General features: G+C 40.2%; 1 protein-coding gene across 4 annotated transcripts; it reads right to left on the bottom strand.

Moving 5' to 3' along the window:
• Positions 1-582: 582 nt before the first annotated feature.
• On the bottom strand, positions 583-12,451 carry LOC117937549 (oxygen-regulated protein 1). Of its 4 annotated transcripts, XM_034861592.1 has the most exons (6): positions 12,251-12,416; positions 9,651-10,287; positions 8,715-8,871; positions 3,476-8,289; positions 2,998-3,373; positions 583-2,919 (listed from the first exon to the last, which is right to left on the bottom strand). In XM_034861592.1, coding segments are annotated over exons 1-6 (6,027 nt in total). In that variant the 5' UTR covers positions 12,292-12,416; the 3' UTR covers positions 583-2,917. The 4 variants fall into 4 exon arrangements, with proteins under 4 accessions (XP_034717483.1, XP_034717482.1, XP_034717481.1 ...); XM_034861591.1 differs by having other exon boundaries at positions 2,998-8,289; positions 12,247-12,451; XM_034861590.1 differs by having other exon boundaries at positions 2,998-8,289.
• Positions 12,452-13,327: the final 876 nt, after the last annotated feature.

Raw genomic sequence — 13,327 nt, 5'->3', positions numbered from 1 at the left:
ATGTGTTGTGGTATTGGTCACTAATGCCATCTAGTGGATATTGTTGTTTATAAACATTTGTAAAGTGACTTTTAAAAGATTTTACTAAGCATTATTTTTGATCTAAAATCTATCTATCTCCAGAATGTCATAAATGTAATTAATGACATATATATATACATATGAGATAAATGTGGGAATTGTGGTGTTTTTTGTTTTTTCTTTGTAGTTGCAGATGTAAACACTCTGCTCTTAGTGCATTCCTCAACGCTCCTGTCACAACATGGACCAGCTCGATGGCAGCTTCTGAGAACCAAAACAACCTAAGAACAACATGGATACTTCCTCAAGCAGAGAGTGAGAAAACAGCTCCTCCTCACAGATCTGATAGTAATCAGCAGGAGAAAACAACCGAGCTGAGCTTCCTAAGGTATCTTTTAACCCAGCAGTCGCCATGGCCTTTTGACTTTCACTGACACTAGGATCATCTCATTTTCCCTATGAGACTAAATGGACATTAGGTTTAATCCAATCCAGAATTTGTGGAGACTTAACTGGATTTTGTCTTTAAAAACTTATCACAAAGTAAAAGAATACACAACATTTGTAAACACACACTTTATTCTTCCACGTCAATTTAAAGACACAAAATTGTCACAGCTGCCACATTGAAACCATACAACCACCTATCCTAATTATAAAGGTCAAGTTATTGTAGATATGCATAAAGCTATGGTTACTTTGTGAAAATCAATGACGTCTTATTTACAGTTTCGACAACCAATAGGACATTAAATCTAGTATTTAGTATTTGCTGACAATTTCTACCCTTTGCATACCTGAACGTTATCCCAGACCTGAGCTGCAACCAATAACCGATCCGTTCATTCAGTGCAGTGGGGATTGGCCTTATTACTTGACATCTGCGGGGATGTGGGATCTCTTTTAAGAGTTTTAAAACAAGATTACAGTAATGCTCTGGGTACTTGATCTGTTGACAGGCAACCTATAAAAAGAAGAGAGCTGCTCTGCAGTGTGCGTGGCAAATAAACAATCGCAATGTTAGGAGAGAAAAAACATTCACTTCTACTTCAAACAAGGATCATAAAATGACATTGATCACAAGCTCATAACATACATGAATGAATAAATAAATGTATGTATTGAATAAACATGAATCCATTGACTTGTGACACATTTGGTGTTTGGCTCAAATGAGTTGACATGATAGTGTGTTATGCCAAGGCTATGGCAACATCAAAATGTAGGCACCAAAGACAATATAGTACGCTGTAGCCTAACAATGTACACCTATTTAGACACAAAAGTTTGTGGTTTTGTGATTGTATTTAAAAAAGATAAAATGTCCTTACAGGATGGGACAATTCTGACCACAAAAATTGTAAAGGATGTCCAATATATCAGGCTCTGGGATCCTGCGCACAACACCCTGACCTTTCCCAGGCTGCACAACTACCACCTCACCATCAGGTGGAGGCTCTATCAGCGGGTGCACTTTGTTATCCATCATCTTAAAGTCCATAACACCAACACTGGGCAGTGTGCTGTTCCTCTCTGCCCACATTTTAGTGTCCTCTGAATTGTCCTTTGTATCTATAATACTGTCGTAATTCTCGCTGCTCTTGCTAACAGTGCTCACCTCATCCTGGCATGCATGTGAGTCACTAGAATGGGGTATAGAGAAGTAGGTGCACTTCCTTGAAAAAGACGATTTCTTGTCTTCCAGTTCAGACTTTGTGCTGAAAAGGGAGTATGTGTTCTCCTCTGTATCATCACACATTCCTTCGCCTTGAGGAGAGTTTAAGTTTTTATTTATTCCAACCGGGTCTGAAACAGACTTTCTGATCGGTGTGTTTTCTCTAAGGAGCCATTGTTCATCATTTATAGGGACACTGTCTTCAGGCCTGACTTGTACATTAAAAGCAACATGTGTTGCTTCACCTAAGGTGTCAAGTACATTAGAGGAATTGAAGTAATACAGCTCAGACATTGCTTTGGACTGGGCTATATGCAAGTGAGAGAAAATGCTTGAATGTTCTTTAGTTTTCTGTTTTGGCGCAGATGGGGGCCTTTCACTTGCTTCCTCGTCAGGTTTAGCTTCTTTCTTGCCATAAAGCCTTTCGATTGTTCTTCTCACAAATCCTTTAGTGATCGATTTCCGTGCTGAATCATCTTCGCTGCTAGACAGCTCACTTGAAGTCAGAGACTGATACCCGCCGCTAGCCGAGGTCTCTGCTCGTAACTCGGGCTGCTTTGATGTCTTCTGGCCCGGGAAACGTCCTGGTCCGTGTGGGATATCTGTGCCACTCTTTGCCAGGAACATTTGCCTTATGGATTTGACCCGGTTGCTTTCAGGCTCTGTTGTTATAACGCCACAAGAATCATAGCTAAAAGATAATGACGACTGAGGAGCTGATTGGGTGCAGGGAGCCAACTGAGATGGGGGTGATTCAGGGGATGAATCCTCAATGTCCGACTCAAGAGGGGCTTTTTTTCGGAGGCAATGTCTTGTAGCAGAACTTTCTGTTGTCTTTTGGGCATTGGCAACCTGTTTTTCCAGAATAATAACTCTTTCTGCAACAGATTGGGATATTATTGCTTCAGGTTGATGCTTGAGTTTTTTCACAGCCTTTTCACATTTTGTATTTTTCGACTGTGTTTCCAGTGTTAAGCCCTGTTCTATATATCCGTCCATATTGGCATATTCCTCTACTGAGATGAACTCCTCTTTACCGTAGTTCAATGTTTCTTCACGCGAGCTATTGGTCTGTTCATCTTCAACTTTTACCTCTACATGTTCTTCCCAGCTGCTGTGCTCATTCCCACTGTCCTCATCTGCATTAAATCCATAACTCTTTGTTAAACTGTCACACTTTATCAAACTGCTATTGTCTTTTTTCGTATATAAATCCTGATTTTCTATCAAATTGCTTGGATCCCCTTCCACAGTATTCTGACTTTTTGTCTCATCAAAAATGTGTTTTTTGTCAGCATGGTAGTCCTCATTATCTAAGCTGACCTTGTCCTCCTCTGTCTCTTCTATCAAAGACTTTTTACATTTGTTTGTTTGTTCCTTGTGATACAAAAGTTCATCAAGGTGTTCTTCCTCCTCTACTTCATTGCCAGGCAAACTTACCTCAGTAAAAACATGTAGCTCTTTACATTCAACCTCAGGCTGCTTTTCGTCTGAGGATGGCTCATCCACGTCTGAGTTACATGTGCTTTCATAGTTACTAATATTTGTTCCTATAGAGCCTGCTTGACATTCAACCTCCGGCTGCTCTTCCTCTAAAGATGGCTCATCCACATTTGAGTTACATGTGCTTTCATCAACACTGACATTCGGTCCTATAGAGCCTGCTTGACATTCAACCTCCGGCTGCTCTTCCTCTGAAGAAGACTTGTCTACATCTGAGTTACATGTGCTTTCATCGACATCGACCTTCGGTCCTATAGGGCCGGCTTGACATTCAACCTCTGACAGCCTGTTTTGACTATCGGGGCTCGATATTCTTTCCTTTCCTCTTACATTCACTTCTACATAGTAATCTGAGCTTGGATGCTTCTCCTCTTCCTCCTCAGAGTGACTTTCATGGTTGGACAAGTCATCACTAGCCTTGCTCTCCTGTTGTATCTCCTCACATTTAAAGTCTATCTTCTCTTCTGAGCTACGTTGCTCACCTGCTTCTGAGCTGGATACGCTTTGCTTACAGCTCACCTTCGGCTCTAAATCTTTGATGGCACTTAACGTGTTCTGCCCCTTCTCATCTGAACCTGACTCGTCATCACGGGTAAGCTCGTTCTCCGGCCTACTCTCTTCACTGTGCATCCGCAGCTGATTACCTCCCATGTCTCTGTCCTCTACTTCAGAGATGCGGCTGTCTTGTTCAAAACGGTTCTTGCTGCTTAGTACTCCATTCATTTTTGCCTTTTCTTGGTCTTCATTGTGGCCTTGCTGCTCGTTATCTTTTGCAAATATCACTGAGCTGTAAAGCTGCCTTGCTTCTGGTATTGGTTTATAAATAGGTTCAGCTGGTGGACATTTGGCCACACCATTGTGTCCACACAGGCTGTCTTTAGTTATACTACCCATGCTGGGTTGTTTTAGCTGGTTAATGTCTGTGAATTTTTTAATGATGGAGCTCACATCAACATTAACTTTCTCATCTTGAGTAACAGCCCTGACATTAACAGCATCTTTTGTGGAGAAATCTGATATATTACTGTTAGCTTTTGTTTTCACTTTTTTGAGCTTTTCTTCATCGTCACTGTCACTTTTGACACCCATTGAAAGAGCGGTCAATTCCTCCTTGAGCTTCTCAGGTATGAACAGATGATCCATTATCTCATCTATGACGTTTTCATCAATGTCACAGTGTTTTTCAGGACTGGCCTCGGTCACACATTCAAGTTCTGGATTATTTGGGGTTGAGCTGCAACTCCTGCATTTGTCGCTGAGATCCTGAAAGCCCTTCCAACTTAGCAAGAGCTGCTTCGAAGCTGACTGCTGTAAATTGGACAAACTAACTCTTAACTCGTGGGAGTCCTCAATGCTGGCAATTTCTCTGAGGGAATCAATCATTTTAAAAGCCTCGGCACAGCTGACATTGTTTGCATTCAGCTCATCCATATTTAAGGTAGTTAGGCCTTCCTTCAGGGTCATGACAGACAAGAAAGCGAGAAGAGCTTTAGTTGATGAGCCAAATGTAGAGGCCACATGAGAGGAGAAGTCAGGCAGGCTGTTAGACTTTTCCAGACATGATGGACGTTTGTTCTGTGTGATTTTTCTAATTGACTTTATTGAGTGGCAAATTTTCTCAAGCACAGGTTTTATGTTTGGCTGATTTGCAATGTTTAAAGGCTGTGGCATTATTTGTGTTATGGATTTCTCCTGATCTGGTGGAATAAGGTCATCTTTCACTTTATTGTCATCACTTTGATTAGCTTTCAATGGCATGAGAGTGTTAGAATTTAGTTTTTTGTCCAGTTCAGATGTTGATTTTATTGACTTGGGTGTTTGGTGATGCTTTCTTTGGGATGATGTTTTCTTATTTGTGGGCTCTGATGCATTGTCTGAGGAGAGATTTCTGGAGAGAAACTTTCCACTTGACTGGTGTCTGGCAGGTGCTGACCCCATGTCCAGAGACTGAGAATATGGAGACCGTCTCTTTTGTAAATTAGATGTATAAAGATTTCTTTCAGTGAAAGGGCTAGAATTTGGTGTTGCATCTCTTCGGATTCCAATATTTGGTGACATAGTTTTATCCGGTAGGAGGTTATGTTTTGATGGTAACTTTGGAGAGTTGTGCGAAAGTTCTGAAGAGAATTTCTTAGTTTGGGATTTTTTATCTTGGGATGGACTGCTTTTAAGATTTTGGACCAAGAGTTTAGGAGATTCTTCTTTTTGAGTTAAAAATTGTGTTATATCCATTTCTGTCTCTCTAAATGAAATATCACTTGGTGTTGGAACCTCACTTGATGGAATACTGACTGGTGGTATTCTCTCTTCAGTTGTTAAACTCGTAGCAGAAGTACAACATAACGGACTACTTTTCAAATTGAAGATGCCTTTTGATTGCTGGGTCTCTTCTGGTGGGATTTCACTCGGCCGTTGTGTCCCTGTTGAACAGATGCCGTTTGGCAGCACATTATCACCCACTATGTTGACGGGAGTAGATGATGTGCTTGTCTCTGAAGTGGCATCATTACATAAAGTATATTTATCCAGGCAAGCCTTTCTGAGAGACATTTTCCTGTCAAACGATATATTACTAACCAAAGGGGCCCTTTTAATGGATTGAGCTCTTGGTAGTGTTGCTTCCCTCTGCGTGGGAGGTCTGTCAGTCTGAATTGATGTTGTCATTTCCATTCTGTGGTCGGTAGGTGATATGGCCTTGTCAGATGTCGGGCTGATGGATAATGGATTATTATCTGATGTTTGACTGCTAAGAGATGAGAGCCTGTATAATGGGCTGCTGGCCACTGAGAATGCATCCATCTCGCAGTGTTCAGTGTTTGACAGCACTGTATTTTCAGCAGGTGGTGGTGGTGGTAGATCCATTGAAAGTGTATTGGAAGTTGTTGCTTCTTGATATGACATTTTAATCGGATTGGATTTATTTTCTACTTCACTGTTTGATAGTGTTTTTGTTGCCATCTCATTAGTTGGTGGAATTGTTTCAGAACAGTTATGAGTCGAGAGAGGCTTTATTTCTTCTTTATTATTCTGAGCTAAACTACTGGAGTTTTCTGTGTTTGTTTGATTATGTGCGATTTGCTGATTGACAGGGGGTTTCTCCATTGATGGACTTGTAGATTTGTTTTCAAACGTATGGATTTTTTGTTTGATAGATGCTCCTAGCTCATTCTCAGGCAGTAGGTCAGTTTTTAGAGATTGTATTTCTGATTTGTAACCAAAACACTTTACCTCCTGTGCCACAATTATCAAGCCATCCTTATTTTCAGACTCACCACACCTGCTGCCACTTTCTGTTTGTACAAGAGCGACTGCTTCTAATTTTTTTATTTCCTCATCTGGGTAGGCCGTGGGGTTAAGGTGGGCTTTTTCCAGCCAGTTTTCCACATATTCATTGGTAACAAAGCTAGAGGAGTCTAAAGCAGGCAGTGGCATGCTTTTGCTGATCTCACAGCACTCGTTTTTGTTCATTATCTCCTGATGCGTTGATGTCTGCCGTGTCAGTATTCCATGTGGTTGGCTTACATCATTTGGAGCAACATTCAGGCAGATTTTTTCAAAAGGAATTGTCTCACTCATAGTTTCTTTCAATGATGATGGTATGTTTGGGTCTTTGAGAATACATTTTATTGTATCTTTAGACTGTTGTGAGCTCTTAGTTGTAACACCCCTGTCATTTTGTGTTGGTACCTTTTTAAGTGGCATCACTCTTTTTGCTGATTTTGATATATTCCCATAGATTTTCTTAATGAACCCAGCACTTGAGAAAATTTTCACTTTCTTACTTTTCTTGGTTGCTACTGCAGAACTTTCTTTTATTCTTTTTCCTGGTGACTTAAGTCGATGGACACGTTTGTTGATTGCTTTTGGTTTTGGGGAAAGCCTTTTATCTTTATTGACTTCTCTTTGTTGGGGCTTGTCTTTGCCTTTAGTGGGCTTTTTGAATTGTTGTTGAGCATTTGTTGCTTCAATTGCACCAGTCCTCAGTGAAGGCAATGTGAAATCAGATGTTACCGACATGCTCTCAGTTCTCCAGATGCTAATTGACTCAGAAGCTGTCGATGGTCTCCAGAGCTGGGGTTCAAACTCGTTATTGGAGGAGTGCTGTCCAGTTTCTGAAGTAGCTGGCCTGCAAAAATGCATCTCAGAAGCAGACACACCCTGTGAAGAAAGGTAGGTCTGCTGTTCATATACGTGTAAGACCGTTTCAGTGACCTCCTCTCCGCTGGATTCAATCTGTAGGATTTCAGCCATCCCTGCTGATTTAAACGTGGACACATTTCCGTTTATATTTTTGACATCGACGGAGCCAAGTTTTCTAGGTTTGGGCACAGGTATACTGCTACTCTGTTTGACCACGCAGTACTGCTCTGTCATGGCTCCATTTTCTGTCTGCTCTCTGTAGGAGTAAGAACCAATCGTACCTTCCTGAATCCCCTCTGTGGTTACCGGTTTTAGACCCTCAACTTGCTTTTTTCTAATTTGCTTGTGCCCCGGTGTAGGAGCTCTCCTAGGAGACACCACATCAGTTTGTACTTTGATATTATCCTCTTCATGACTACTCTCACTGAAAGTTGTATTGCCCAACGAGGGTGGATCTTCGTCATTGTTATCCTTAGTTTTGTTGATGGTGTTGATGGAGGCAGCAGGACTTTGTATATCCAGTGAGTTTAATTTAAGTGAGCTTATCTCCTGCTCCGCCTCAGGCTCTGGAAAACAGGTCCCATTTAGACGATTGGCTAGACTTGAGCGTGACAGTGTGGTTGTCCAATGGATGGTTTCTTCTTCCTTAATTGTCAGCCGCACCTTCATCTCCACTGTCATACTACCATCTTGGTTCACTCGAAAGGACTTTTCAATGTCATCATCTGAGGGCAGCAGGCTCTCCTGCTCTTCAGCTCCAACGCCAAGGCAGGTGTCAGGTGTTTCTGGGACTGACTCCAGCATATGACCTGACTCCCACTCGACAGAGTGACTGGGTAGGTCACATGAACTTCCCACGATGGAGTTATGTATCCGATTCACAATGTATCTCTCCGATGAGGGGGAGAAATTCCTTGACTCTGATGTAGATGATAGTGACTTCTTTTTACCTTTTCAGTCAGTCAAAAGAGCCGAACGGGTACAAAAAAGGTTCAGGTTGAAAAATAAAGTAGAAATGTCCAAAGATATCAGGCAAGGATTAGGAAGGTTAAGCAGGCAGTTTGAGGAGGAAACCCAAAAAGCATGAAAAGAGAAGAAAGAGAGAAAAAAAGTTAGAAAGATAGTCCAACTATTCACAGCTCACAAAGAACAATAGCCGACAGCCATGTGTACACAGTATGTAGGTCATCCGAGGTATTATGCATAATATTATTTCCTCAGCACTTTCCCAATCTTCATCCCATGAGAGCAGGTTGATCATTGCACACATGTTGTATCGGTCCGTTTAATGAATGTTCTCAACAACTAAACAAAACAAAATGATTGCTTAGAGATCAATAAAAAAACAACCAACTTAATTCTTAAGTAAACTTACGTTTTACTGCCTTTAGTCTTCTGTGACTCATTTGTTTGGTCGGCAGCATTGTTGTAGCTGGTGATTTCTGTGCATTGTAGTTTGCATGCCTGAATGGCTCCCTGCCCATAGCCACTACTGTCCCAGAGCACAATATCAAGCCTGGAAGACTATCCACCTGCAGACAGGAAACGTTGATGGAATAGATAGAATAGAACAACCTTGAATATCCATATGTTAGCGAGTGATATAATTGCAAATGACCTGCATCTAAATGTATGACAACTCTAAATTAAATATATAATTTTTTAAGATGGCACCTTGCAATACCAGCTGACTCTAAATTTATAATAGATCCTTGACCTCAAGCCTTACCGTGCAGTATCCCAGAATGCCTTTCTACGCATTAGGGTGACTTAAGAAGATTAACACTTTCTCTACTTGTGTGACGGTTATTTACAAGCAAGGTTCGAGCCAGTCCTCTATGGGGCAATAACGATGCTACTAAAACCTAAAACATATATATTTGCGTTGTATTTGAACAGACTAATTTTAGGGGAATCTGTATTTTTTGCACTCTAAAATATTTACAAAGATATCTACCTACATATCCATTCAAATATAGTCTTAACATATAAAACAATTATGCAATGATATGGTCATAGTTTTGCAAGACAAGGCTATACTTGAGTCTAAGTAATTTTAAATGTACACATTTAAACTTTAACACACCTAAATGTACACATTTAAGATTTGGCTTGAGTAACCTTGTAATTCAGTTTTTCATTTAATCCAAACAACATTCTTCCAGTTTTCTTTGATTTCTTGGCATTAGAAGGGAAGGTTAAGTGAATATATTATGGTGTTTTTAGCAAGGTAAACAGTCAATAGTGCTTGTAAATTCCTATTTTCTCCCTAGAAATGAATTGTGTTGTATTGACAGAAGAGGACACTCACACGTCTGCCATCCACTGTGTGTAATTTCACCACCTGGAATTGGATCAGCTCCGAAATATGTTCCAGGATAGACTCAAAAGTGAGTGTAGTCCTCTTGTGAAGCACCACAGTATGTTTTACCGTGGGGTCGCCATTGCGAAAAACCAGTAGCTTCTTTGGTGTGCGCACAAAAATGTTCTGGCCAGGGAAAGACCTGGCCTGCTGCACGGTCCGGCGGCGGGAACTAACAGGCCTGGCGTTGTACCAGGGCGGGAGCTTCTTCCTGGCTAGTGCTAGGTTGATTGGTTTTACCTTACGGCTGTCGGAGCAGATGTAAGATTTTCCATCCACCAGTTCATCCAAAGTATGGACTGCATGAACCCCCCGGGGAGTGGTGATGTTCCTTACCCCAAACGGCAGGGGAACCTTTTTAGAAAGACTGTCCAGGAGCGCATCAAATGTTTTAAAGGTGCGGTTGTTGATGACCATGCGCAAGCCATTGAACTGAGGATCTCCACTTTTGTAGAAGCAGACTCTCTTCGATAGGATAGGATCGATGATCCTTGAGTGGCGTGGGGTGCCAAAGGTGTGCCCACTGCCCGATGACTGGTCAGGGAGGATCCTCCGAATCTGTGTCTCATTCATCATTGCTGATTGGCTGGAAGCGGAAAAAGAGAACTAAGGAATTAGATATTTAGTAGAAACAAAGGTTTCCTGGTTTTTCCCCGTTATGCTTCCCAGTTGTTCCCAGATATTCCGTGTGGTAGAAATAAACGGTGAATTCCTAGTAAAAAAGCTTCCTCCTCAGAATGCATTGTGAGAAGCCCCAAAAGGTTTCTCAAGTTGCTTCTACAAATAAAACATTACACATTTTTACAGTAAACTGGAATCCTCAAAGATATTGACAATTTGTTTTGTCCAATTTTAGGATTAGACGGATGTACAGTGCAGGTATACAGCCTGACAAAAGCGCGCCAGATGTCACGCATTCTCCTCCCGTTTGGCTATCTCTGCTCTCTATTGTGTTCTGGTGCCATTGCTACAGCCCGATCTTAGCGCCTCTCAAATATTATTGTAATTGGTTAAAAGAATAAATACAAACAACCCAGAGCGTTTTTCCCCCCCTATACCAGATTTTTACCTTTTGCAGTCAGACCATACTGTTGTGCTGTCAGCACTGTTGGGATAGGTCTGGCAATGCAAGACTACTGATGCAGGAACAAATAACCATACAAAGAGTAAAACATGGTTTGGCAAATTTATGATAAAATGAGGATCAAAAAGGCAAGTCTCTCACACACCGGATTTCAGGCTTTATCCCAACACTGTCCATCAGGTGAGCCAGGTTAGGTTAACACACAAACACCATCTGCAAGACAACTTCACTGGTTCATGATGTATAAACAGCTGATGTTTAAACAGTTGAGTGACGTATGTTGTTTACTTTGTGAACTGTGCCTATTACGGAAATGATCTGATTTCTGGGAAAGCTGCCACATGACTGGCATCGTCAATGGTTTGATTAGCTGGGTTTTAACTACACAGGAGAGCCCTTAATAAGTGAAATAGAAATTTTGACAGATTGTCTCCTATTTCTATTGCCATACTTATCAGGATATTAAAATACTTTATATCACATTTAAGTGGTAGAGAATCTTTATAAAATAATCAAAAATGTATACGAATTATTACACAAAACCCTATATTGAATATCATAACTGAACTGATGTCTCAGAACACTTCTCTATGAATCAAAACCTTTTGAATATTAAATGGCTTTGAAAAATTAAGTGATATTTTGCAGGATAGTTTTTTCTTAAAACTGACTTTATTGAAAGTGACAATCAAATAGTGATATTTCATTTTAAAATGTTAGTATTTAATTTAGTAGTAGTTCATTAACCATTAGTAGTTACTGTAGTTTGTAGCAGCAGCAGTATTCACTTTATTTGTTAAAAGACCAGATGTTTTTATATTCAGGAGGAAATATTTGTAGAAATTTTAGGTACCAAAATCAAACAAAATGTGGTTAGAATAAATGATAATGGAATGTTTAATGCTGAAATTTTAACACATACAGTGCTGCACATGCTCATTCACCATACCCAGAGATTGGCATGGTTTTATTTAAGTTAAGCTGGTGTGATATGTATTGTTTTATGGAAAGTATCCCATGCCAGTCACTTGGTATGGTGAAGGGTATGTGATCATGAGGGTCTGTTTTAACTCCAAAGGCCAAGGGAACTTTATCAGGATGCATAGTATCCTGGATCCATGAAATAACTGGCCTTTAAAAATAAAACTCTGCCCGCTTCTATGGGAATTTAACAGGGGGGGGTCTATACTCATGCCCCCTGTATTTTTTTGGAAGAAATTTTTTATGAGACATTATTTATTCACAAAGAAAATGGTGTCCGTAAACGTTGGATTTTTGCCTCATTTTTTAATTAAGGCAATAAGATCAATTTCCAAAAGATGATTTTTTTATTCCCGTTTTTAGTCAATTTAAGCAGGGGTTCCAACACTCATGAGCAGTACTGTAAGTACAGATTTGAAATGGAGGCAGTAAACAAGCAAATAAATATACATCAATTGCAGAATTTCAAAGTAAACTCACCTGCGTTGGCATCATGAAATTCCCGACCGTTTTGAAAGGATCCATGAAATGTTAGTCCGTGTTCTACTGTACATAATGACTGCTGTAAAACTAACTGCACAGCAACAGTTTATTTCTGGAGGCACCGTCCTGGTTAATTTGCTTAATCTTTGCAGTTAATCTGCGCTGCAAGTGCCTTGCTTAGAAATCCTCTTCAGAAAGGTGTGTCACCTAGATGTACATAGAGCTCTCAAAGCAGAGCAAAGAGGTGGACTCAGGACCTGTGGTTTATTCATCATATAATGTATTTTACATATGAAATAGGCCAGAAACATTTGAAAATAAAAAAAGGAAGTCAATATTAGACTAACATAATAATTACAAACTAATATAGTTTGAAAGTGATTAAGACCAGTTACATTACAGTATAACAAAGCATCATTTCATGTTTTATGTACTTGTGTTTTGCTCTTATTTGAGGTTTAAATTAGAGCCCAACGCTACACCTGCAGAAGGTTATACAAACTAAAAGGAAGGCAGTGTTTTTCTCCACTAGCGGCAGCAGATGGTAAATTGGTGTCCGGTTGTAATATTCGTGGAGGGTTGTAATCTCATTGTGGTCCTCTTTAGATAATAAGGATTAAGGAGCTCTCCATTCGCGGGACCCTAAGAGAAGAGCACTTGTTTTCAATGAAATAAGAGAACATTCACCCTATTACCTCTGAATAATGAGAAATTAGATTTTCAGTTATTAAGTTTTATCAGAGCTCTGTCTTTGACCCTGTGTGAACACATACACAGGGTATGTTAAAATAAAATAAGACACATTTTAAAATAGCATGGACATTGTTTCAATAGTAAACACGTGGAAGCTTTTATAGGCCATACAGAAATACACATGTAACAAAATAGTGCTCGTTCTAGAAATACAATTCTGTAAGCAGGGTAGTGGAGTCCAATAGATTGGGTTAAACTGTATTACTGAGGGCATTGGCCGGTCATGAATATGCTTAACCATGAACTATCACGAGTTGCATAACAGTTGCAAAATCTTGACGTCTATTCCTGTAGTGAAGGGGATTAGTTGACATGGGATGACTTC

The sequence above is a fragment of the Etheostoma cragini genome, chromosome 22, assembly GCF_013103735.1.
Source record: "Etheostoma cragini isolate CJK2018 chromosome 22, CSU_Ecrag_1.0, whole genome shotgun sequence".
Taxonomy (NCBI): Eukaryota; Metazoa; Chordata; class Actinopteri; order Perciformes; family Percidae; genus Etheostoma; species Etheostoma cragini.
The sequence above is the reverse complement of the archived record's forward strand: the minus strand, read 5'-3'. Positions and strand labels throughout refer to the sequence as shown.

Coding starts and splice junctions, on each gene's coding strand:
- LOC117937549 (XM_034861590.1), bottom strand. CDS start 12,291: ATGGATCCTTTCAAAACGGTCGGGAATTTCATGATGCCAAC. Junction 10,288..12,250: donor GGGAATTTCATGATGCCAAC/GCAGGTGAGTTT, acceptor TTCCGCTTCCAG/CCAATCAGCAATGATGAATG. Junction 8,290..8,714: donor AAGACTAAAGGCAGTAAAAC/GTAAGTTTACTT, acceptor CTGACTGAAAAG/GTAAAAAGAAGTCACTATCA.